Raw genomic sequence first — 23827 nt, forward strand, 5'->3', positions numbered from 1 at the left:
TTTATCAGAGCCACAAATAGCAAAATTTGGCAGCATGGCGGACCCCGTAGTGAAAGACGTGCCTGTTGCTGAATCTGCCACCGCTTCGACCGTTGAGGGCACGGCCACAGCACCGGACACCACCCTCACGGCCGCCACGGAACCGCCGGTTCCAGCAGCGAGCGCTTCGGAGAAGACGGAAACTGCGGAGCCTGTCCCTCAGTCAGAAGCCGCTGCGGAAACAGCCCCAACAGAGACCACCACGCCCGCTGCTGCCGCTGCCGAAGCCGCCAAGCTTGACGAGCCCAGCACGCCGCTCCAGGAGCTGTGGCTCGTCGCCAGCAAGCACGCCCACAAGGAAATCTGGGGCGTCACTCTGGCAGACCCGGCCACGCACATCCCGTCGCAGATCATCCTGCAGAAGTACCTCAATGCCAATGACGGGGACATCGTCAAGGCCCGGGACCAACTTACCAAGACCCTCGACTGGCGTGCCAAGACGAAGCCGCTCGAACTTCTTGAGAAGAGCTTCTCCAAGACCAAGTTCTCCGGTCTGGGCTATGTGACTGTGCATTCAGCCACATCGGCGGGTAGTCAGGAGCCAGAGCAGACCGAGGTGTTCACCTGGAACATCTACGGTGCTGTCAAAGACATGAACGAAACCTTTGGGTCTCTCGAGGAGTAAGTCACCTGTGGCAGTGGTTAGAAATCCGACTGCCAATCCTTCACATAAAATATGCGTGCAACGGACTACTAACAGAAGCCCCAAAAAGATTCATTGAATGGCGCGTCACTCTGATGGAGCAGGCCGTCCACGCGCTCAACCTCCCGTCCGCCACCAAGGCCATCACGAGCAGCTACGATCCCTACAAGATCTTCCAGGTGCACGACTACAAGACGATCAGCTTCTTCCGCCCGCCGCCCAAGGTCAAGAACGCGAGCACCGAGACCATCAAGGTCCTGGCCCTCGCGTACCCGGAGCTCCTCAAGGAGAAGTTCTTTGTCAACGTCCCCGCCCTCATGGGCTTCATGTACGGCCTCATGAAGCTCTTTGTCGCGGCCAAGACCATCAAGAAGTTCCACCCCATGTCGAATGGCGGTGCGCTGGCGCTCGAGTTCCCCGACAGCAAGGTGGCCGGCCTTGGGGACATGCTGCCCAAGGAGTATGGTGGCAAGGGCGAAGATCTCGCTGTCCAGGGCAAGGAGACTAAACTTGCGTGAGGCCGATGAGGTGAAATCGACGTCTTTATTTCTTTCCATTTTTAGAGTTCGAGCAGTAATACAGGGGAGAGCAGATGTGCCCGTGGAGTTGGTAATAGAGATGGAAGTCTTGGAAGTATTGGTCCTCTAGCTGTTACACGGTGCTGAGCGAGCAAATGAGCGTTTTTAACGTTCTCGACATAACTAGCAAATATACCCTCACTACTCTTGGTTTCGCACCTGATGAAGCTAACCCCCAAAAGCGGCCCAATTCTTGCATCTCAATGACGGTGTCACTTATGATGCTCACACCATTGATGGTCTGACGTGCTGGGCAGAGCCGTACGTTTTTGTCACGTCACCACTCCAAGGGGAAAGAAAGATCAGGCTCGGAGGACGTGAGTCTATGACCACGACTTGCTTAAAGTTACAATGGATCCTCAGGTCTTCTACCTGGAGGCTTCTATAGCTTTCCAGTTGCAGCACCCTGGCGTCCGTCAGCCTCGTGGTCGGCGAGATACTTTTCCGCGTCCATGGCGGCCATGCAGCCAGAGCCTATACGAATGAGTCAGCAAAGCCGGAATTCCTTCTCGTTGTCTAATCTCATAGGAAGAGTTGCCGCATGTGGGCGAGCGCTCAGGTCAAACGGTACCAAAGGAAAAAGGGAAGCAAAGAGAGGGAGGCTGACGCGGTGGGGGAAGGAAAGGAAAGGAACGGAAAAAAAAAAAAAAAAAAAAAAAAGCTCACCGGCGCTCGTGATGGCCTGCCTGTACCGCTTATCCTGCACATCGCCCGCGGCGAACACACCCTCGACGCTCGTGAGCGGCGTGCCGGGCTTGGTGACAATGTACCCCTCTGCGTCGGTCTCGAGCTGGCCCTTGACCAGCGCTGTGGCCGGGTCGTGCCCAATGGCGTAGAACAGCCCGCTGGCCTCGATCGTCTCCTGCTTCCCCGTGACCGTGTCCTCGACGACAATGTGGCTCAGCAGGCCATCGCTCCCGCCCTTGACCTCGACGGGCTTGGTGGTGAACCGCACCGTGACCTTGGGGTGCTCGAGCAGCCGCTTGGCCATGATGCTGCTGGCGCGCAGCTGGTCCCTGCGCACGAGCACCGTGACGTGGCTCGCGTACTTTGTCAGGAACGTGGCCTCCTCGGCGGCCGAGTCGCCCCCGCCCACGGTCACGAGGTGCTTGTCCCGGAAGATGGGCACCGCGCCGTCGCACACGGCGCACGCCGAGATGCCGTTCTGCCAGTACTTGTCCTCGCCGGGGAGGTTCAGGCGCCGCGCCGACGCGCCCGTCGCCAGGATGACCGTGTCGGCCGTGTGGGTCACGTCGGGCGTCCACTCGAGCGAGTACCTGAACGGCCGGCTCGAGAAGTCGAGCTTGGAGACGGTCTCGGAGATTATTTTGGTGCCGAAGCGCTCCGACTGCGCGCGCATGTTGTCCTATTTTTTTTATTAGCCTGCTGGGTTTGTGTGCCGGCGGCGGCTTGTCTCCTTTTTGGGCGTCCGTCGGGGTCCATAGCACTTACCATGAGCTCCTGCCCCATGATGCCCTTGGGGAAGCCGGGGAAGTTCTCGACATCGGTGGTGGTGGTGAGCTGGCCGCCGGCGGCGATACCGTTGGCGAGGAAGCCCTCGTAGAGGACGGGATGGAGCTCGGCGCGGGCGAGGTAGACGGCGGCGGTGTGGGCCGCGGGGCCGGAGCCGATGACGACGACTTTGCTGTGCATCTTGCGGGCGGCGTGGGCGGCCAGGGCGGGCGTGTTCCTGTGGGAGAGGGCGGCGGCGCCAAAGGCGGCGAGGGAGAGCCCAGATGCGGCGCCTGCGCGGAGGGAGCTACGGAAGGTGGAGGAGAACAGCTTGGCGGTGTTGTTGGCAGGAGCTGCCGCGCGAGGTAGGAAAGGAAGAAGGATGGGGGTACGGAGATGTAGTAGCAATCTTGGGATGTCGATGAAGCAGCCGGGCAGAAAAAGGCATCTCGGCACTGGACGGCCCATTGCGGGGTCGCGGCGGCGGCGTTGTCCCAGGGGTACTCCGCTGGCCGCCGGCTTCTTGCTGCGGCCCGCACCCGGTGCAACCCCCACGCGCCGCCTCAGCAGCACGGCATCACTGCCCGTGTCTATGCCAGTGCTGCGATGGTTCCTGCATGCAGGCTCATTCCTGTATACTGCCTTTGACCTCCACGTTGCATGCTATTTCAACCTTCGGGAACAATATACCGTAGGCACCAGGTAGCCATTGTTTGAACCATCAAAGCTACATTCCAGTCAGTTCCTCCTGATACTAGAGGCAGTGCCGTTTAAACAACGATGGACTTTCATTCTGCAATAAAAGACAAACGTACGTTGTGTCTGAATACCGACTTTCTCTACACGAGTCGGCTCTGCCTTACTGGCCTTGGTCAGGCCCCGCTTTGCTCCCAAACCGCCACCGTTTGACACGCATGACACTTTATGGCTGCAAGCCACCGCCCCAGACAAATGTTGCCCGTCCTCAACTGCCACCCGCACGGCGAATACCGCCACAGCCATCAGATTTTATGCTCTACGTCCCACTGAACAGTCTACTACTATGTGGCGACATGGCTAGTTGTAGATCTGCGCGCCTGCACACCACGAGGTCTCGGACCTCGCTGCGCAGCATTGAAAACCAGCCACGGCACCACGAACAAGACCAAACACTTCTCCCGACTGGGGATATTCCCAGGAACCCGGGCGGTGGTGCCTCGTTAGCGCTCCTCCTTGCCCCTATGCCAAGGGGGCCGGTCTCCTAAGGCAAGGCCCGGAACGGCGGCGCCGCTGATGGTGTTCATTATACAAAAGATCCCCACCGGATCAGTGATGATCCGGTCAGTCGAGCGGGTCATCCCGCCGTTCACGAGCAGGCAGGCGTGGTGATGTCGTGTGTGGGGAAGGGTGGATGGCTAAATCGATATATGTAGGGGACCAACGCGGAAGCGCTTGATGCGGGCGCCGCCGCCGCCGCTAATTAGTGCCGGCGATCATTTCTTGGGGGAGCCCTTGCTTGCGGGCGGCTTCTTCCACGGCGACGACGACAAACGGTGACAAGTTTGTCAATTATTGCCCAAACAGTCCAATGGCTGCTGCTGCTACCTGGCCTAGACCCCTCAAGAGACTCGACTAGTTATCGCTGATCAGCGTCTATCTCTGGGGGAACGAGCTCCGGACAATGTACTGTAGCACGGGGCAATCTTCAACGACACCGTTTGTCGTCGTCGTCGTCGTCGTCAGGTGGTGTCGCCTTCTGATGCAATGAACCTCGATCTCGCACGCAGATGCGCCTTTGTGGTGTTAACGTTATCTCTCTGGTCTTATGGCATTCTGTATTGCATAACCTCCTGATCTTGTTTCGATTTCTCAACGAATTTTCTCTAGACTGTTCTTCTCCAGACAACTTTTCAGAATGGATGGGGATTGCTCGGAGTGACCAGTACATCCAAGCCCTGTCTGCTTGACAGCAGGGCATCTAGTCCAATCTAAGCTACTTGACGTGCTAACACCCGCTAATCGTCACGCATTAGACACCTGCCCAATACACCACGCCTCCCCAGCATATACATCACTCTCAGCTCGCCTTTGGCGCCGGGCAGATCTTATCCGTGGTCTTGACATTGACCGAGGCATGGACCACAAGCGCCGCCCTGCTCCCACTGGGACACCTTGGATACACGAGCGTCGTGACCGCCCAGTACCGCGTGTCCCTGGAGGTGAGGGGACCCGAGGTGCACGTGTACGAGCCCGGCGCGCACTTGCTCAGGGGCAGGCAGTCGAAATGGACATTGGCCTCTGCGAGGTTGTAACCCTCGACGAGGGCCCAGCCGACGGCGACTTTGCCCTCCGAGTTGGCCTTTGCCAGCCAGGCTCCCACGGCGACGGCCTTGGCAATGTCATTGCCCCCCGCGCCGACGTACAAGGGTCCCCCGATGCCGCTGCCCTGCAGGTCCGCCAGTGTGGGCGTCTCGTACCAGCCCCAGCGGTTGCAGCCTTGGCCGGGCTGGGTGTCCAGCGTTAGAGATTTCTTGATGCTCCCGGACGGCTTCTCGTAGCCAAAGGCCGTACCGAAGCTGCAGATCTTGGTGTGGGTTGTGGTCGGCGATGACGATGAGGAAGTCGACGTTGACGTCGATTTCGTGGTCGTGGTTGTGGTTGTCTTGCATGGCGCCGCTGCGCATTTGGTGCAGCGGTACATCATCTCCAAGTAGTCCGGAGTGGTAGCGTACGATGTGCACTGACCGCTGGCGTCCCGGGCCGTGCAAGGAGGCAGGCTCTTGAAAGTAGTAGTGGTTACAGCTCCAGTGCTCGGGTCGACTGATTCGACCTGGCCGAAGAAGGCCAGGTAGAAGTCGAGGCCCTCCCGGTCGCCATTGGGGCACATTCCTGCCATGACATCCTTGATCGGGGTAGTACTAGATACTCCCAGAATGGTAGTAAAGGGCAGCTTGCAGACAAACCCGGAGCCATCCCGTCCGCAGGCGATGTCCGTTGTTGGTGGAGGGTTGCTCCAGGTCCCCGGGTCGAGCGGGTTGCCCTTGAGCTTCCACGCGACAGTCGCAGACTTGGTGGTGTACCCGGGGAAAGACGAAAAGTTGAAGTAGAGGTTAGGACCTATGAAGTCGAGACAGACTCGCGAGGTAACGTTGCCGCCGCCGGGCGTCTTGATGGCGACGGGCGGGCATTGCTGCGAGTAGTTGTTCTCGAGGGGCAGCTGCAAGTTGTCCTTGTCTGGCAATGGAACGCCCGCTAGACTGCAGTCCTGAGTGCAGATGTCGTAGTACGATCTCTTGGACAGCAACTCGACCGCCACCCTGGCAGGAGATGGCCCCGGCGCCGCGCTTGCTAGGCCAAGGCCGCCGAGCAGGGCAACAAGGGTGGGGAGATGCATGTTGGATGGTTCCGAGGGCTTCCCAAGGTGAAGACGACGACGAACAGGGACTTTGGTGGATCTGAAGTCGCTTTTCCCAACCTACGCTCCTCATCTATGTACTTACAAGTAGGTAGATGTGCCTTTGTATATAGGTGCATCGCGGGCTTCAGCCAGCCCAAGTCCGCAAGCAATGATAGCTACGGAGAGGCCGGTCCTCCCCCGAGGGAGACTGTGAAGCGTAGCATTGCAAAGACCTGAACTTTGTGCTGCAACTACTGCAGCGCCTAGGGGTCCAGAATTCATTCATCGGCTGATTCTCCTGCTGGTTGTCCGGTCTCGATAATGCAGAGCGCCATCCAGCGTTTGACGGCGGCAGACTAAAATGGTGATGCACCAGGCAGGCCACGGCCTGGGTAAGCGCGGGTTGCAAGACTGAAGGTGGTTCAGGGAAGGCGGAGGCCCAGACTGGACAAAGCCCGTCCAGGGAAGGAATGGTGCTGAGCCACCGCCAGCCACTGAGCAGGTACGGTGCGGACGACCGGCGGGGTGCTGTAGAGGTATGGAGCCAATGGAGAACCAATAGTCGCATATATCATGTCTTTTTGAGCTGCTCCCTCGTCAAAGCAGAAGGCAGATGCTGCTCTGGTAAAACCTTGTAGGATGTGCATCCGGCTCGCAGATGGTCCTGGCACGGGCGCAAGCACAACTCTGCCCACCATCCACTGCATGCCGCAAGGCTCGGGTCCAAAGCTTGCAGAGGCGCACGCTCGGACGCTTGTCTGTGGATGTGCACTGCCCAGCATTGTCGCGGACAGCCGCCACAGGCAGTGCGCTCAGCTCCCATAGACTGCTCAGGGGCATGACGTTGCAGATGAGGAGCGGAATGTGCCCGTCGTGGCTTGCAGCGTGCATTCAATCGAGAGGTTGCATTGCATTGCGCCCTGCAGGCACACGGGCCGCCCTGGCAACTGCCAAGATCGATCAAGGACCGGGGCACTCCCCGGGCGATGTTGTATCCTCGCATCGGCCGCCTTCCCAGGGTTCCCCACGCGTCAAATGGCATCCACGTCACCAATTCGATTGTTTCCTCTTTTCCCAGGCAGCTCGCCCATCATCATCATACTGTAGTCGACGATGCGACACAGGCAGACCATCCCTGGCGCCCATCAAGGGTCGGTGCGCTTCCACACCTGGCCGCGCATCTCCTTGGCCCATGCCCTCGGGCCTCGCCGGCAAGAGCTTCTGATTACGTAGTATCGCTACAGGGGTCCTTTCCATCTTCGCCAGGACATCCCAAGCTCTCGGTTCAAGTCACTGCGTCTCGCCGATCTGGCCACAGGTGTCGCTGCCCAGCCAGGGCACGGCCACGCTCAAGCTCAGAGTGTGGTGGCAGCCCGTGTTGGTCGAGTCAAGCACCGACGAACGTCTCCAAGACCAGAACCTGCACCCCAGCTTGACTGCCGAGCGGCAACGACGGGGCTCGCAGGAGGTCCGGCGCTGATCCGTGATCAACAGTGGCCACGTCTGTCAGCACAGCCAGCGCACGCGCGCACGGCCGGCTCCCTGAGGATTGATCAAGCCTTGTCAGCATGACAGTGCTGGTGGTGACGCGATCGCCCTGACGGTGCCCACCCGTGCCGAGCCATCCACCGGTTCATCCTAACGACGCGCCAGGCCTGGAAAACACCTCGACGCCAGTGGATCGCGGGCCCACTGCCTCTTCTGGCCTGGCTCGGGTCTTTGTCGCTGCCTTCTGGCGATCCTGGTGTCCGAGACTGGCAGGGCTCTCCCCGCTTCGCCAAATGTCCATCCCAGCTCATCCACGTCGACCACGCCCTGGGCGCCGCCCCTCATTACACAGCATGCACCGGTTCTTCAGCCTAAAGCTCCTAGCTCCCAGCTCCTGGCCCTCGAGCTCGCATCGGGCTATTTCACAGAGTCATGGTGCCCACCCAGATCTAACGCCTTTTCAGGGCAGCCGTCTTGTTTGGGCCCCGTCTTCCTCCTTCTGGCACAGCCCGCCACGGCACTTCTCTCCCTCGTGCCGGCAGTCCGTGGAACCTTCTCTTGCTGCTGCTTCTTTTTCCATACACCTCACGTCCCCTCGACAAAGCAAACAACAGATCATGCGTCTCCATGCGGCAGCCTCACACCATGGAGCCCACTAATGGATTGCGACGCACGCAGTCAAACATGTCACCAAGCTCGACGGCCTTGTCAGAGACCGAGGAGGTTCTCTTTGCCCGGCTGTTCATGCAGGCACAAGACACTGCCTCTCCAGCTCCGATCCTCGGAGACTCGTACGCGCAACAATACATCAACCAAGCAAACTGCAACTTCCATCGCAACTTCTTCATCACGGATCCACGCCATGTCAAGGCCTTCATCTGCAGAAACAAGCTGCACGACCAATGGCTGCAGCACTTTCTAGATATCCATGCCGTGGCCAAGACCCCCGTCACCGTGCTTCAGCTCGGGTGTGCCCTCGATAGCCGCAATATGAGGGTCAACCGCGGGTCATCGGTCCGCTGGGTTGACGTGGACACCCCCGAAGTCGTCAGCTTTCGCCGTCAACTGATACCAGCAGCCCCCGGCGATTATACCCTCATGAGTGCAGACATGACCGAAACCTCATGGCTCGACGCGATACCTGTAGGGCACTCTCTGGAAGATCTGCAATTTTCGATGTTGTAGCATTCTTGCTGACTTTATTGGGCAGGCCGATCGACCGACGTACATCATCGCTGAAGAGTTCTGGATGTGGCAGAAGCCTCACAACGGCAAGAAACTCATACGAGCCATGGTCAACCATTTCCCAAGGGGACAATTCGCCACAGACATGGTAGGATCTGTCATCAAGGAGCTGCACTGGCTCATGCCCATCCTCAAGGGCTCGAAGCTCAAGTTCGAGTGGGCAATCAACGACGGCCGCGAGTTCGAATCGCTCGACCGCCGTCTGAAGCTGGTCCAGGAGGTTCGGTGGTACGAAGTGATTGGCACCGCCCTGCGTGGCGGCGAGACGCCAGAGATCTTTGGCCGGTGGACAACGCTGGCCTCCCGCATCCCCGGTTTCAAGAACTGCGCGCAGGTCGTGTTGCTTGACTACGGCGTCCTGCCAACCTCGCGTCGGACCATGGATAGCTCCACCACCGAAAGCAGTGGGCTGTCTGAGACGAGCGTGACGGGCGTGAGCTTCAAAGGGTCGGGGTCGAGCGTAGGCGGATTCACCGGGGCGGCATTCAGTTCGGACGGCAGGTACAGCCCGATGCCGACACGCTCGTCGAAGCGATGATTCATGCTCAACAGGTCCTTTTTCTCTTTTCCATTTCTTCTTATACCCCCACTTGGCAACATTTTCATATGCTTCAACATATTCGATACCCCGTCACGATACATGTATATCCCCTTTTCTCGTTTTCCCTTTGTACCGAGGATCAATTACCTAGAGTTAAAGCTCTCAGGCGGTTTTGCTGGAGTTTGATTTGGTTCTACGTGTCGGTAGGCTGGTTCCCAAGCATTTGGGAATATATACCCATGGGATCCCGACGTCTGGTATTCTTACTGGCACATCGCGGCTCGTCGTTGTAAACATACAGACAGTACTAATAACATCACTTCGCGTGTGGTCTGGCACTGTGCGACTATTAAAAGACATCGACTCGTCATGTGACAAGCTCTCTTCCCAGCAAGTATAACGTGCATCAATAGCGGAGGTCAAGGTCATCCTGCAATCTTTTCTGCAAGCACCGCTTCCAGGGAACATGTATCCTCCCCCTGCACACCTTCCGTTTGTTGGTGTCTACTTGGGGCCAGGCATCTTCTATGGCAGTTGCAAGTGCAAGTCTGAACTGTGTAGCAGCCCATCTCGACGGATTGTGGTAAATGAAGCCGATAAGCTGCGTTCGTTTAGTGTAAGGCATGAAGAGTTGCGCATGTTGCAGTTCGGCTGCCCGGTAACTCGTTTGGGAAAACCAGGGATCGGGCACCTGCTTGGCTGACATGCCGGGCTACGTGGTCTAAGGACAAAGGAAGCTTCAATGCCTAGTGTAAAAGTTTCGAGAAGCTCTAAAGACACGACAGAGTTTAGGGTTATGCACATGGCAAAGTGACTTCTCAGCTCCAAGTGGTCAGTCCAAAAGCTTGGCGAAGTGCCTATATTTTGGAGGAAATATTTACACTATTCTAAAATAAGGCCCCTTATTCTCTTTTATCAGTTAATCATCAGATGTGGTTAGTCAGGATCGGGGTATTATTGGGGATAGTCCTTGTCGTGCGTGGTTTGGTGCGCTTGCTGTTGTTTTTCCGAAGTCAAGATGAGCACTGCAGGTACTGGAGTACAAATGTCGAGTGCATAACCCTAAACTCTGTCGTGCCTTTGGAGCTTCTGGTTTTGAGTTTCAGCCTGCAACCAAAGGGAGCCGGTCGCTCTTACGCTGTGCCAGTGGCCTGACCTGACTGCCTCGTTTGCAGTGTGGTCGTTGCTGCCTCGTCGGCGGTCCCTGCCCGACGCCCCCGGTCTCCTCCTCCCCAGCACCCTCGTGATATCAATTTCCCCCTTTCTCCCCCACACAGCGCCTCGACTTTCTCCTTTCCTCCCCAACTCTCTTTCTCAGATCCAGATCCTTACGCAAATCTATCCCAAGCTTCGCACGCAGTCGAGCGTATTACAACGTCAAGGAGACTTACACACACCATCAGTCATCTCCCACGAGAACGCGCAAGATGTCTGGCAACAACAGCGGCAAGGGTAGCGGTAGCGGATCTGGTGGTGGTGGCTTTGAATACAAAAGCCACGGCGTGAACAATGATGTAAGTCTACCCTCTCACTCGCTCTCTGGCTCGGGTCGTATCGCATATAAGTGAGGTGTGAGGAACGCCAACAATATCAAGCTGTCGTCATGACTGGTCAGGGGCTCAACCACTAATACAACCTGCCAGGGCAACCACTACTGTGCTCGAGACTACGGTGCCGCTGCCCCGAACCAGAACTCGTACCACTACTCCAACCGGTAAGTTCAATCTGCTCCCTGCTGAAATGTTACGTGAGTGTGCATGGAGAGGGGACTGACATGGTCCCGAGGGATGGCTCGTACTACTATTCCAACCCCAACGGCAGCACCTACTACAACGATGGCCAGGGCTCGGCCCGGTACACCGCCCCTTCAGGTGCCCGGTACTACTATGGGGACTCCTCCAACGGCCAGAAGTAAATGGATGCGGCCTACAGAAGCAGTACCTCCCCGAGTTCGCATCTTTATGAGGTCCCTCACGGTACGCTGCAACTGCCAAGTTTTCATTTCAGCACAATGAGCACAACGCCTGGATGCCGCTCTGGAGATCTAGAGTCTCAAGAGCGCAGCACTCACGATCGTGGCAAAGGGCGAGTGGCGAGATTGGCTTTTTCCTAATATTTGGGTCGACAGTGGCAGAAACATTCCTTGACCCAATTCCAGCATCCAACAACTGCTTTCGTTTTTGGTAACAGAACACGTGAACAATGCAATGGTATGTTCGTGTGCAAAAATCGGGATCATGCTCGTGACCGTGATGTCAAACCACAACTTTTATTCTGTTATTTATTTTGTTTCGTTATTATCATTCATGCTTTGCCTTTCACTTTTTTTCGTCACAAAAAAAGTCAAAACACAAAGAGAAAGGGAAGAGACCCCTCGTAAAGGAGCGCCGCTTTAGGCTTTCGCAGGTTGCCCAATGAATCATCAACTTCGTCCTCCTTTGCATCTGATCATCGCGAAGAAAGTCTTTTACTCCGTCTGGGCCTAATGTGAACATGATCCTGACTGCCCGTCAGCATATTCATTTTGCAAAATCTGGAAGCTTGTTCATTCGCTTGGTATATGATATGTACATCTATATAGTTACATCTGTACTGTACAACTATCCGTGGTTGACTCCACGGAGATAATCAGCTCGCGGCTATGGCTTTTGCAAGACGGGCTCCTGTGCCAGCACCAGTTTGTACGAACCAAGCCATGGTGCCCATGAGGGTCTCGAGGGGTGATAATACAGTGGCCACGTGATCAACTGAGGCCCGGATAAAGTCAGGGAGCGCTGGGCGTCATGTCCCACCAGGTCGGGGGGTGATTGCCTCGGACCGAGACAGGTCGACGAGTTCGTGCCTCCTCAAGCGTGTCCACTCTCAAGACTTGGACGATTGCTCCTTGCGCTCTTCCCGGAGCAGTTCCTCCACGATCTGCTCCTTCTTCTGCTGCCGCCTCAGGGACTCGAGGGTATCATGCTCGTCAACCTCACTTCGTCTGCTCCTCCACTCCCGCTGACTTGTCGTCGACAAGGTCTTGTTCTTGTTCTTGTTCTTCTCCGCTGCATCAGAATCCTGCTTCAAGTTTTTCCGGCTGTGATGGCGCGGGGGTCGCGCGGGGAAGATGAGCTGGGGCTGCTTACCTGCAGCCTCGGCGAGCCTGTTGTCCTGCTCGACCTGGCCGAGCTTGCTAGCGGCCTCGGCGACCTCGTCGTTGCTGAACTTGACCTTGCCGTCCTTGCCCATCTCCGCGAGGGTCCGGCGGACCCGCTTGACGATGCCGCTGCCCGGCTCACCGGGGTACCGCCTGCCCGACTGGGCCCACTCCTCGTCGCTGATCATCTCGACCACGCGGACAAAGTGCTTGCCGCGGCGGAGGATGAGGATCTTGTCGTCGATGAGGTACCGCGCCGTGTCGGCCGACGACCAGACCTTGACCGGGGTGAAGGTGAGGTGCTCGTGCTGCATGGAGCTCTTGTCCGACGGCAGCTGACCCGGCTGCCCGGCGACGTAGGCGCCCTGCGCCGTGCATAGGCGGTGGCCCTCGGAGATGCTGTCGCAGAGCCCCGCCGCGAAGAGGATCCGGGCGATCGAGGTGCCCATGATCAGAGACCGCGGGAGCTGGATGTCCGTGCGGAAACGACGCGCTGCGTCCTGGTGGGCGGGGCCGCCTGTTGGGAACGACGTCTGCTCTGGGACGGTGAAGACGCCCTTGGGCTGGGCAAACACTGCCCGGTGCTGCTGCTGCACCCGATCCGCCTCGGCCTGGCCATGTACGAGACAGAGGACCTCGCGCGCAAGAGCATGGTGAGCATGTCGTTTGGAAGGATCCTGGTTCTGAACAGTCATGATCTCATCGATTGTGCTCAGAGGCAGGAACGTCAGGACCTTGAGAAGGTTCTCCACGTCGGCGTCCGGCCTCCGCATAAAGTAGCCGTACAGGTCGAAGGGGCTGGTCATGAACGGATCCAGCCACACGGCGTTTCCAGAACTCTTGCCAAACTTTGCACCCGAAGAGTCCGTGAGCAGCGGGACGGTGAAGCCGAGTGGTGTGTTGAGCAGGGTGTCTGGAAGGTCCGTCTTATGTGGCTCGATGGTGCGAATGTGGGAGATGGCCTCGATGCCGGAAATGATGTTTCCATACTGGTCCGAGCCGCCGATCTGCATCTGGACCTGCTTGGGATTCGAGTACATGTGCCACCAGTCCCAGGCCTGCATCATGGGGTAGACGAACTCGCTCAGAGATACCCCGTCACCCGCCTCCAACCTGCGCTTGATGGTGTCGCGAGACAGCATGGGGCCTAACCGCACGCCGCTGAAGAGCTTGTGTACCACCTCGCTGAACGAGACGCTAGAGTGCCATTGCGAGTTGTTCCAGAGCGCGCGGCTCCAGCCCCATTTCTTCTCGTAGCCCATCGAACTGACGTGTGAATCGAGGTTCGTCCAGAGCGACTTGAGCTGGTAGTGGACTTTTGTGATGTTGGTCGACATGTCGGCCCTGCTCATGGCTTCCCGGCCGCTGAGCCGGCCCGTGGGGTCGCCCACCTTGGCTGTGGCACCGCCCACCAGTGTCGTGGCTGCGTAGCCGTGGATGTACAACCAGTACAGTGCCATGAGCGGGAGGAGGTGGCCGACGTGCAGAGACGGTGCTGTTGGATCGACGCCGACGTATGCGCCGATGCGCTTCTGCAGCATGATCTCGCGGAACTTGTTGTCATCGCCGGTTTGGTCCTTGACCAGCCCCCGCTGCTTGAGGATGTCCCAGATGTGCTGTTTCGAACCGGCGCGGATGAGCTTGGCCTCGGCCTGGAACTCCTGCTCGGCCACAGCGACCTTGGCGAGATACGACCTGGAGATGTGGCGTGCTTGTGGTCGTTGGACGGCCGTGAGAGCTTCTGCGAGGGCACGAGCTCTGGGATGTGGCCGCATGCGGGCAATGGCGACGAGAGAGTCGGCGGCCGCCATGTTGGGCGCCTCGGTCGACGAGAACCTGAGGTGGCAGGTTACCAGAACGTCGATGTGGTCACCTGGTTAAGGACATGGGCATGGCTGTGCTGAAAGTGCCCGATGCTTTACATTTAGAGCTTCCCGCCCATGGCAGCGTTGACAGGCACAGGGTCCAGAAATTTGGTGCTTATCGTTATCGGGGATCTGCGCTTGCGGGGTACCAAGGTACTTCGTGGAGCAGGAATATGGCCTTACATAAGCACTCCTCCACCCCGGGCCTGGCGAGCTGTCCCGAGCCTGGTCTGAGGTGGGTGATGGAGCCAGCCAATCAGCGGGGCCTTATTGCAGCTCACCCTCTCGGGACCATCCTCGGCAATCGACAGCCAATCGTCACGCAAGCCAGCCGTGCGCCCGTCGACCTCCACTGCCTCCGGATCTCGACTCGAGCCTCGAAGCGAAGCCGTCGACAACGCCGCCTTGCGACAGCGACACTGCCAGCCTCTCCACCCCACGACGACTCTCGTGACACACACACACAGCAGACTCGCCATGGCCTCCCTCTTCCGCCCGACCCTGCTGCGCCAGGCTGGCCTTGCCCGCCACGCCCTCGCCCGGCCGGCGGCGCCCTCGACCATCGCTCGCGTGGCCGCCTTCCACGCCTCCAGCCGGAGGAGCCTGCTTCCTCCTGGTCCTCGTAAGTGATGCGATGCAATGAACTCGTTGGCATTAGGCACGAACTCCCCTGGTATGCGCAGCTGCTAATAATATCCGTTGAACAGAGATCATCAAGGGTTCCGGTACGCCTCTCCCCCATTCCGTCATCGATTCCAACCCAGCGACTATCCCATGATGTTGCGTCGCTACTCCCCAGAGACGACATGACCGATAAAGTCTCCATTGGACATGGTCATTGGACATTGCACTGCAGCTCGCTACTCTGTCCAGATGCGCTCAGAGCACTTGAAGAACCAACAGACTTGCTCGATGAACCCTCCCCCACTGACATTTGAACAACCTTGTTTGTACAAAAAATATAGTCAACGACGCCGCCCCCGTCCCGTCGCCCTCGCCCTCGCACGGCTCGTACCACTGGACCTTTGAGCGCCTGATCGCCGCGGGCCTCGTGCCGCTCTCGGTCGCGCCCTTTGCCGGCGGCTCCGTGAGCCCCGTCCTCGACGCCGCCCTGTGCTCGCTCCTGCTCCTCCACACCCACCTCGGCTTCCAGGCCATCCTGATCGACTACGTCCCCAACAGCCGCTACCCGGGCATGCGCAAGGCCCTGACCTGGCTCCTCAACGGCGCCACCCTGCTCGTCGGCGTCGGGCTTTACGAGTACGAGACAAACGACATTGGTCTCACCGAGACCGTCAAGCGCGTCTGGACTGCGTAGAAGGGCCGTCGCTAGTAAGATGGAAGATTGGGAGGAGGGAGGAAAGAGGATATCGACATGATGATCGGGGAATCAGACAGTTTCTGTCTGATGTATATGTACACAAAGGCAGAAGCCATGCCGCCGAGCAAAGGAAACTGTACAACGAGAAAGATAACACAGAGGGAGCGGCTAGGATACTTCGTTGCGATGAGATGGACTCCTCTCCGGAGGGATAGAGGAATTACTTCACCATCACAGGTCTAGTCGAGCCCCCTCAGCGACGAGGAAGAAAATACAATACTTTCCATTTGTTCAAAGCGGCGGCGTAGGATTGACAGCGAGTCTGATTGGGACGACTTTTTACGCAGCCAGCCTCAGTTGCCACGCGCAGGGATGTCTGTCATTTGCAAATGTCTATGACTACTTCAGCCACGGATCCTCCAAGAGTTTGAGCCTACTTCGTCTTATAGTGTGCCCGCATGAGAAGCACATGAGGAGCATCAGTCAAGGTCTTGAATCATTGAAGTCAGATACTGGCACGAGATAGAGCGGTCCCAAGGCGATTTCTCTCTTTCTTTTCTCTTGATCTTGGTGACTCCCGCAGTAAAATCTGGTCCTGGGACAGACACACTCGCGTTGTGTCCACACCCTTTATTAATCACCATCCTTCTTCCCAAACCGCGCCCCGAGCCCGAAATTATCCCGCCTGAAGAAGTCGCCCATCTTGCGCAGATTCTCGTTGATAGCGGCATTGCTCCCTCCCGGCACGATACTTCCTCCCGCACCGCCTACACCACCACCACCACCTATCCCCCCAGCCGCGGAGCTGCCGCCGCCGTCGCCGCCCATCGGCGTGCCGATGCGGTCCACGCCCTCCCTCGCCGCGTTGAGCAGCTTCTCCCCGAAAGCCGTGGGGTCGAACCGCGCGGCCGACGAGCCGAGCGACGCGCCGCCCTGCTGGGCCGCGGCCGACGCGCTCATGAGCAAGCCGCCCGCCGCGCCACCGACCACGCCGAGCCCGCTCACTCCCACGCCGCCCATACCGCCGCTGCTACTACCGCCGATGCCGCCACCGCCAACGCCGGGCCCGTTCATCAGGGGTGTGAGCAGCGCGTTCGCGGGCACGAGCTTGTCCTTGACGCTGGGCCCGTCGCGCAGGTGGCTGAACGTGTCGAGCAGGTACATCTGGTCCTGCTTGCGCACGCCCTTGAGGTCGAGGATCTTTTTGAAGTTGGTGTCGGACCGGTCGCCGATGAAGTCGAGGTACGCTGTCACGAACCCCTCGTGAGGGGCCGCGCGCACGAGCAGGGTCTGCAGGAGCGGGTCCATGCGGCCCATGGTCGCGCTCGTGCGCTTCGCGAAGCTCGCGGGCGGCTGGTATGGCGCGCTGGCCGTGGTCGCGGACGAGGACGAGGAGGACGCGTTGTGGTAGGACAGCAGGTTCGTCAGGCTCTTGGTGAGGACGTACTTGTCCAGCAGCATCTGCTCGGCGCCGACCTCGGAGATGGGCCTGCACTGCACAATGTTGGCGAGGTACGCGGTTGCGAGGTGCTCGACGAGGTTGTCCGCAAACGCGCGCGCGTACTGCTGCTTCGCGACCATGCCGAGGATCTCTTCGGCCTTGCCATTGACGTGCTTGACGAGCTCCCCAATGTACGAGCTCTGGTCGCCCGCGGCGTCCATCTTGGACCAGTTGGTGTTGCGCATCTCGCGCCAGGCGCCGTCGCAGTCGGCGCCGACCTTGCCGACCAGCGCGATCACGGCGGCACTGGCCACGCCCATGAATGCGTCGGCCTGTGACGACAGGTCTACCTTGCTGACCAGCTCGTGGTCGATGCGCTTCTTGATGTTCTCCTCTAGCTGGCCCGCGTTGGTGTGCCAGAAGTCCGCCGTGTTGAGCACGAGGATGATGTCCTGGAGCGACGGCCCGCCTTGCGTGTGTTTCTGCAATGTGCCTAGCAGCACCTGCTGTGCGTAGTCGTCGAGATACTTTGCAAGCGTCTTGGCCAGGTCCAGCAGGCGCTCGCTCGTGGAGAGCTTGGCGCACTGGGACAGCGTCAGCTTGTAGAAGTGGAACAGCTCGATCGCAGAGCTGATGACCGACTGCGGCGAGAACTCCTCGTCGGCCGGCAGCAGCGGCTGTGCCTTGTACTTGGGGATCATGGCAGCCAGCGCCTTGTCCTGCGACTCGACCCACAGGCTGAGGTACGGCTCAAACGCGACCGAGATGGACCCGTTGAAGCGCTGCCGGTTCTCGTCCGCCGAGCTGACGGTGTCGATGCTGGCGCGGGGCTCGCTGGAGAACCGCCGCTCGATCGTCTGCTCAAAGTCGAGCGTCTCCTGCAGGCAGCGGAGGAGCAGGTTGACGTCGATCCGGGCGCCGTCGACCCGCCGCATGCTCCTCTCCAGGATTCCCTTGTAGTCGTCGCGGGTGCCGTCGCAGAACGCCATGGCCAGCGTCTCGCCCACCCGCCAGTGCTGCGGGAATATGGCGGCGTGCTCCTCGTCGTGGCCCTTCATCATGCGCTTGAACCAGGCATACCGCCGGCCAATATTGTCCAGGCTGCCCGCCTCGTCGTTGCCCCGGAATACCTGCCGGTACTCGCGCAGCTCCGTGTTGATGTACCAGGTGACGATGCGGGACTTGGCGTTGTCCCCGAGGGCGTCCATGACGTTGCACGCCTCGACGAGCGTCTGCCGGCGCTGGCCGACCTCGCCCTTGGCAAACGCCATCTCAAAGTCCTCGCAGACCTGCTCGAGCAGCTCGCGCTGGAGCTCGGACACGCCGCGGCTGAGGGTGGCGATCTGGTCGATGCTGCGGTAGCTGTTGAAGTGGCGCATGAGCTGGAGGACGGCCTGGAGGAGGCTGGCACACTCGCGGTACTGGCGGGAGCGGGCGAGGCCGCGGAGCTGGTCGTAGGCTGTGGTGAGCATCTGGAGGCGCTTGAGGGCGGTCATAGAGAGGGTAAGGTTGCGCTTGGTAGCATCGAGGCGCTTGATGTCAGCCGTCATCGACGTGATGTTGTGCTCCGTCTCGATTGCCCGGGCGCGGACGCTCTCGATGTTGCGGAAGAGGCCCGCGAGCTCGGCCTGGGCGGACTGCATGCGCTCGAGGGACGAGTCGGAGCCGTACGCCTGGTCGGCCTCGGCGCGGGCGATGTCAGCCGAGAGGCCATTGTGCTGGGCGTGCAGGGTCGAGGAGACGCGGCCGACCGAGGAAACGGTCGAAGGGTGGGCAAATAGGCGATTGAGGTGTTGGATGGGGTCGTAGTCGACCGAGTCGAGAGACGCGAGGGACGTCTCGGCGGCGATGCCGTTCATCTTATCATGGTGGGCGAGTGCAGAGTGGTGTGGTGTGTTGGGCGTGGTCCGAGCAGGCAGAGGCGAGGCTGGGACTGGCGACAAGTACACTGAGTACCTCGGTAGGTAGGCACGCCGGTGTTGCTAGGTATGTCGTGTTGAGGTGTCGAGGCTGATGTTTGTCGGCGCCGGGATTTCGGTTCAGCTGACGGGAAAGCTGCGAGCTCGGGGACAGCTGTCGTTGGAGTCAGGGGTGGCCTCAGGAACCATCAGCCTTGGTTCCCCGCGCCCCCTGGCGGGCCCGCTTCCCCAATTCTGGTCCATCGCCCAGCCCTACGACCCTCCCTCCGCTCCCTCCGGTCCTTTGTCTGCTGCTCCTCTCATCCCATACACATCACACAGCTTGTCGGCGGCGGCGGAAGACGAGGAGCGCAGTCGCATGAGCCCATGGGGCTACAGGCCTAGGTCTGGGGAAAAGCTCGACAGATTCTACCAAGCAAACGACCGCAACCAACAAGAGCCTGTGTGCATGTCCCCCGTCAGAGCGAGATCCTGCCACCAGGTAGGAAATATACACAATCAAGTCAGGATTCATCGCCACGCAGCATACACCTCAATCACCGTCAACACCATTCGCAGCGGAGCGTCCTCACGTGATGATCAGATTAGGCGCCGAACTCCACGGAGTCACAAGTGGTACGGGTTACTGCAGGGACTTCATGCATGATCGAGCCACCTTCGGAGCCACACCCAAAAATCCCCCGGGTCACAATCGTATTCGCATCACCCAGCATGGAACGTGGTCTCAAATTACGGCAGCCTCGGCGGAGTGGTCTTGCTCGCATCAGAAGGGCCGTCTGGGTTCCGAAGCTGCTCGGCTGCCAGCTTGCCCAACTCGGCAGCACAGCTCAAAGCGGCATCGGAATTGTCGGCGCGACTTTGTTCGGTAGGGTCGCAGTTTAAATGACCCCTGCCGATAACACGAGCCGGCTGGGGCTGGATGGAAGCCACAGCGGAGGAAAGTAAGTGCTAAATGGTGTCTATATTTTGACTTGAATGCAAGCATTGTGCCGTGGTGACGAGATCTATAAGCAAAACCCGAAAATGTATGCCCGTTCCTTTCACTGTTACCCCCGGCCCGAGGTGTATTTTGCGCCAGCCCACCAAGTGACGGCATGTGTCGCTCATCAGGAAATTCAAATGCCCAAGAAATCGCTTGGTGGAGAACAACTCAGAGGCGAGCCGGCCCATGATTTCCGAGAGGAAAACAAAAAGAAAACGCCAAGCTTGCTGTCCCTGAATTTTCCCCCTCTATGATGGTCAACCGAAATGACGTCGTAATCCGTAAAGTTGTTTTCTTACTGCTGCCACCACTCCCATTTCAGGCACGACGGTGCCGTGTTGGGTCGTCGCCCAAACTACACTGGGCGAGTCACGCCCCATGAGTGGAGTCCGGTAATATGCGCTAGGGGCAGACCAGTCGCGCCCCATGACATGGCGCTCACGGTCCTTGCATTACGCGCTGAGCTGGCTGGGAGATATCGTCCGCCTGGAGCTCGTGCAGCCCGGGTAGGTGATCTCCGTACTGAGCTCTGTTCATCAGGAACTGTGTAGTGCCTTGAAGCCCGTGGCAATTAGGCTTCGATGCCTGTCTGTGGAATCGGCTGGTCCTGTCCAGTAAAAGAGCCCCTGGCAGGTTTCATGTTAGTTTATGCGCCAACTCCGCAGTAGAAACCTTCCAGAAGGACGCTTGCTGCAGCCCAACGGCACTAGACGGATGTGCCAATCTTAGGGAGCACTTACACCGAGCTTCTTCTGTTTACAGTACGCCCCCTTCATTTTGACCGTCTCCGGGTTGTCGTAGGTGACGAAGCCACCGTCTCCCCCAGCACAGCTGGCGGCACAGACGCGCTTGTCCACTGTCTCTTTGGTGTTGCGCCGTGGTAGCATGTTGTACTCGAAAGTCCCGTCCTCGCCACCGCAGCCCTTGTGTCGGTGGCCCGGTCCGCTCACACCGAGAAAGCTGCGGCCGTACAACGGAATCCCGAGAAGGATCTTTTGTGATGGACAGCCATGTCCAATGAGATAGGAAACACCCGTGTCACCGGAAGTGCTAGCCTTGTCCATGGTGTAGAGCTGAGCATGGTGCCCACTCCGCGGATCCCATGGCCCGGAGAAGTCGTAAGCCATTAGGTTGACGTAGTCGACGAGCATTGTCGCCATCGCGATGTCGATGTTCTGCAATATGGGTACGCCGCATGGCAAAGCTGCTGTCAAGAGAAACTGGTCTTCCGGCATGTGAAGCCGGACCGTGGTGAGCAAATCTACAAAGTCGGCACCTTCTTGCAGGTCGCCAGGGAACTCCCACATGACTGTGGCGATATCAGCACATGCCAGCATTCCAAGGGTTCAGGAAGAGGTATGACTTACTGTCTATCCCATCGAATCCGGACGCTTCTACCAAGCCTCGTGCCGACCTCGCAAAGTTGTCTCTAAGTGCAGCACTGGCGGCCACAATTGGAAACTTCGCGCTTGTGTTGCCACCACCAACCGATATTACCACCGATAGATGAGGATTGGCTTGCTTCAAGTGCATCAGAGAGCCGATGCCGCCGTTGACACCATCGCATGGGGATTGAGTATCAGCCCACTCGTCACCAAGCTGGCAATCATCGTTGTCAGTACCTGCTAATACGCGAGATGCTGCGAAAAAATCCGGGCGACGGGAGTGGCATCTTACAAAAACCGTGCCGTCTGGTCCTAGGCTCGCAAAAGCATAATACACGTGGTTGATACATTTGTAGTTCATCATCCCCGGGGTAGCGCCCTGATAGATCTTTGAACTCGGAAAGTAGACTGCATTCGTGTAGCCGATGCCGGCGACGCTTGCTTTCCTTCGCCGGGAAGAAGATGAACTCATGGTGGCGTCTGAGTGTGGTGATAGTGACTGTGAAGCGAATCACTATCCACGGCTCTGTCGACAAGAGACAGGTCGGTGACTGGCGGTCTTGTACTATGTTGAACAGGCCGGGTGTTTCCAATGAGGTCAGGCTATTTCCCGAGACCAAACGACCAGGGATGGCGTCTGAATATAAGCCTCTGTGCCCAAATACGCACGCAGCCAGACTAGAATCCTCATGGAACAACATGGTGGATCGAGCGGTGCGCTAAGTAGGACCCCAGGAGGAACGCTACGGCTCCCACTTCCAGACAGCCCCGCCAACGTCTCGAAGAGAATGCCCCAAGCGGCGACGCAATTCGGCATGGAACGCTAGGTGGGAGCGGCCGCTGTGTAAAGCTGACTCCTTCGGGATGGCCCTGGGCTATGACATATGAAACTGATGGAAGGCATTGAGGCTAATTTTTGCGAGGCCGAGCTAGAAGGGCCGGGGACACTGGCGGCAGAGCCGGGGTGTAGACAAGGTCTCGAAAGCTAAATCAGTGTCATGATATTCCTGTGTGTCCCCGACGGCACGTTCGGTAGAGTGGTGGATGGCACGACCGGCCAGGGCAAGCATATGCCAGCCATATTGGGCACGGATGGATCAATATGTGACGGGTCTTGTAGTAAGTTTCGCCGGAGCCGACACTTTGCGGCACGTGCTGGTGCCTGAGGATGGCCCGCAAGGCGGTCCGATGGCCGAGCTTTGTGGCACAGAGCCTTTGAGGCTCAGTCTGTGCCTAGGCTGTGCCGAGGCGCTCGTCAGGAACGAGCGCTGGTCTCGTAGCCATGCGACCGCCATGGACTGTATTACCGGCCAGCGCCGGGCCGGGGTCGATCTGAGGCTGCAGCAGCAGACTCGCGTCGGCCGGGTGGTGATGTCGTTGGAGGCAGCCGTTAGTGGACCATGAAACGCCCCAAAATTGGCTGTGACGACTACGGGGACGCCCTAGGCGCTAGTGTGCAACACGTGCAAGCACTGGCGCCCCGGCGGTCCTGCCCACCAGCCTGGACACTTCATGCCCGCTTCGCGGCGACTCAGTCAGGACGAGGCAAGGCCGCAATCATGCCGACGGCCTTCCACGTCTGGGCAGAGATGCTCGTTTGGCTGTCGTGGCCCATGCCCATGGCTCCGGTCAAGACGTCCACTGTACCAGGCCGGACGCGACGGTTCGTACCGAGGCGCCTGAAGGGGAAGGTCTGCAGCGTGTGCTCCGGCGACCCATCGAGTATAGGCCGCTCATCTGATGTTTGCCGGCAGCATGGGCGGCATGCGAGGATGGTTGCACCACCGACGTGAGCAGCAGGATGCATGCAGCGCCGCGGTGGGGCCAGAGACGGCGTGCCGTGCCGCTGTGCTGGGAACAGGCGTTGCGCGATGATGCGATAGGATGTTCCTTCAGGGCTGCCGAGGCTCGTCGTGGTGGAGCGAGGTCAAGATCATCAATAGCACGGCATGCTATGGCGATGGCGGGCAGGCCCCGGTGATGAGATGCCTGTGTCCGGCCACGGGGACGCTGCAAACAGAACACGTTGCTGCCGTGCCAGGCACAAACGCAGCTCCTTCCCAACTGATGAGTGCTCCGGCCATGCCCTCCAGTCCGCGTCGTCAATCACTTGCGCACCGCTGCGGAGCAGGTTCATTTCTCTCCACAGCCATCGCATCACGCACGCCGACCGGAATCTCTCACGCAGATCATTGTGCAGCAAGGGGACTATTATCCCGAGGGGCCACCCACTGCAGCCGCCATCTGCCAACGCACAGGCACTTGGACCCTGCCTTGCACAGACACAGATCTGCCCATGGGAACGGCTGCAGCTGCCTTTTTGACCAGCTGCCTTGCGTAATCACTGAGCCTCTCGGCGGCAGCCGAGTCGCACCGTCGACGAAGGTCAGTGTTGTTTTGTTATACCTTCTGCATC

At 58.8% G+C, this 23827-nt stretch overlaps 9 protein-coding genes across 9 annotated transcripts; 4 read left to right on the top strand and 5 right to left on the bottom strand.

Annotated features, from left to right (window-relative positions):
* Window positions 1–34: 34 nt before the first annotated feature.
* B0I36DRAFT_377706 (CRAL-TRIO domain-containing protein) lies at window positions 35–1200 on the top strand (the record flags this gene model as incomplete). The annotated part of the gene is made up of 2 exons (XM_046160585.1): window positions 35–660; window positions 753–1200. The coding sequence occupies 2 exons, from the start codon at window positions 35–37 to the stop codon at window positions 1198–1200; spliced, it is 1074 nt and encodes a 357-aa protein (XP_046006814.1).
* Window positions 1201–1642: 442 nt separating this feature from the next.
* On the bottom strand, window positions 1643–2913 carry B0I36DRAFT_377707 (thioredoxin reductase; the record flags this gene model as incomplete). Its single annotated transcript, XM_046160586.1, has 3 exons — window positions 1643–1734; window positions 1927–2626; window positions 2713–2913. The coding sequence occupies 3 exons, from the start codon at window positions 2911–2913 to the stop codon at window positions 1643–1645; spliced, it is 993 nt and encodes a 330-aa protein (XP_046006815.1).
* A 1600-nt stretch (window positions 2914–4513) lies between these two features.
* On the bottom strand, window positions 4514–5749 carry B0I36DRAFT_336188 (uncharacterized protein). Its single transcript, XM_046155578.1, has one exon. The coding sequence runs from the start codon at window positions 5585–5587 to the stop codon at window positions 4769–4771; it is 819 nt and encodes a 272-aa protein (XP_046006816.1). The 5' UTR covers window positions 5588–5749; the 3' UTR covers window positions 4514–4768.
* Window positions 5750–8260: 2511 nt separating this feature from the next.
* B0I36DRAFT_368565 (S-adenosyl-L-methionine-dependent methyltransferase) lies at window positions 8261–9359 on the top strand (the record flags this gene model as incomplete). Its single annotated transcript, XM_046159637.1, has 2 exons — window positions 8261–8719; window positions 8787–9359. 2 exons carry the CDS (start codon window positions 8261–8263, stop codon window positions 9357–9359), a joined length of 1032 nt encoding a protein of 343 aa, XP_046006817.1.
* A 1430-nt stretch (window positions 9360–10789) lies between these two features.
* Window positions 10790–11277, top strand: B0I36DRAFT_368566 (uncharacterized protein; the record flags this gene model as incomplete). The annotated part of the gene is made up of 3 exons (XM_046159638.1): window positions 10790–10876; window positions 11006–11076; window positions 11148–11277. 3 exons carry the CDS (start codon window positions 10790–10792, stop codon window positions 11275–11277), a joined length of 288 nt encoding a protein of 95 aa, XP_046006818.1.
* Window positions 11278–11862: 585 nt separating this feature from the next.
* Window positions 11863–14415, bottom strand: B0I36DRAFT_336194 (tyrosyl-tRNA synthetase). The gene is made up of 2 exons (XM_046155579.1): window positions 12488–14415; window positions 11863–12398 (listed from the first exon to the last, which is right to left on the bottom strand). The coding sequence occupies exons 1-2, from the start codon at window positions 14307–14309 to the stop codon at window positions 12334–12336; spliced, it is 1887 nt and encodes a 628-aa protein (XP_046006819.1). The 5' UTR covers window positions 14310–14415; the 3' UTR covers window positions 11863–12333.
* Window positions 14416–14840: 425 nt separating this feature from the next.
* Window positions 14841–15681, top strand: B0I36DRAFT_354818 (CybS-domain-containing protein; the record flags this gene model as incomplete). The annotated part of the gene is made up of 2 exons (XM_046157348.1): window positions 14841–14985; window positions 15329–15681. 2 exons carry the CDS (start codon window positions 14841–14843, stop codon window positions 15679–15681), a joined length of 498 nt encoding a protein of 165 aa, XP_046006820.1.
* Window positions 15682–16189: 508 nt separating this feature from the next.
* On the bottom strand, window positions 16190–18984 carry B0I36DRAFT_277187 (subunit of VP52-54 complex; the record flags this gene model as incomplete). Its single annotated transcript, XM_046151410.1, has 2 exons — window positions 16190–16617; window positions 16696–18984. 2 exons carry the CDS (start codon window positions 18982–18984, stop codon window positions 16318–16320), a joined length of 2589 nt encoding a protein of 862 aa, XP_046006821.1. The 3' UTR covers window positions 16190–16317.
* A 1367-nt stretch (window positions 18985–20351) lies between these two features.
* Window positions 20352–22169, bottom strand: B0I36DRAFT_40726 (family 18 glycoside hydrolase). The gene is made up of 4 exons (XM_046161837.1): window positions 21704–22169; window positions 21394–21625; window positions 20767–21335; window positions 20352–20652 (listed from the first exon to the last, which is right to left on the bottom strand). Exons 1-4 carry the CDS (start codon window positions 21881–21883, stop codon window positions 20563–20565), a joined length of 1071 nt encoding a protein of 356 aa, XP_046006822.1. The 5' UTR covers window positions 21884–22169; the 3' UTR covers window positions 20352–20562.
* Between the last annotated feature and the right edge of the window lie 1658 nt (window positions 22170–23827).

The sequence above is a fragment of the Microdochium trichocladiopsis genome (genome assembly GCF_020744255.1).
Source record: "Microdochium trichocladiopsis strain MPI-CAGE-CH-0230 chromosome Unknown B0I36scaffold_11, whole genome shotgun sequence".
Classification (NCBI taxonomy): Eukaryota; Fungi; Ascomycota; class Sordariomycetes; order Xylariales; family Microdochiaceae; genus Microdochium; species Microdochium trichocladiopsis.

Excerpts from the sequence above, each read along its gene's own strand:
- B0I36DRAFT_336194 (XM_046155579.1), bottom strand. The coding sequence starts at position 14,309 with ATGGCGGCCGCCGACTCTCTCGTCGCCATTGCCCGCATGCGGCCACAT. Across the intron at positions 12,399-12,487 it reads CAGGCTCGCCGAGGCTGCAG|AACAAGAACAAGAACAAGAC; the intron begins GTAAGCAGCCCC and ends GCAGCGGAGAAG.
- B0I36DRAFT_336188 (XM_046155578.1), bottom strand. The coding sequence starts at position 5,587 with ATGGCAGGAATGTGCCCCAATGGCGACCGGGAGGGCCTCGACTTCTAC.
- B0I36DRAFT_40726 (XM_046161837.1), bottom strand. The coding sequence starts at position 21,883 with ATGAGTTCATCTTCTTCCCGGCGAAGGAAAGCAAGCGTCGCCGGCATC. Across the intron at positions 21,626-21,703 it reads GACCAGACGGCACGGTTTTT|CTTGGTGACGAGTGGGCTGA; the intron begins GTAAGATGCCAC and ends GATGATTGCCAG. Across the intron at positions 21,336-21,393 it reads CGGATTCGATGGGATAGACA|TCATGTGGGAGTTCCCTGGC; the intron begins GTAAGTCATACC and ends ATATCGCCACAG.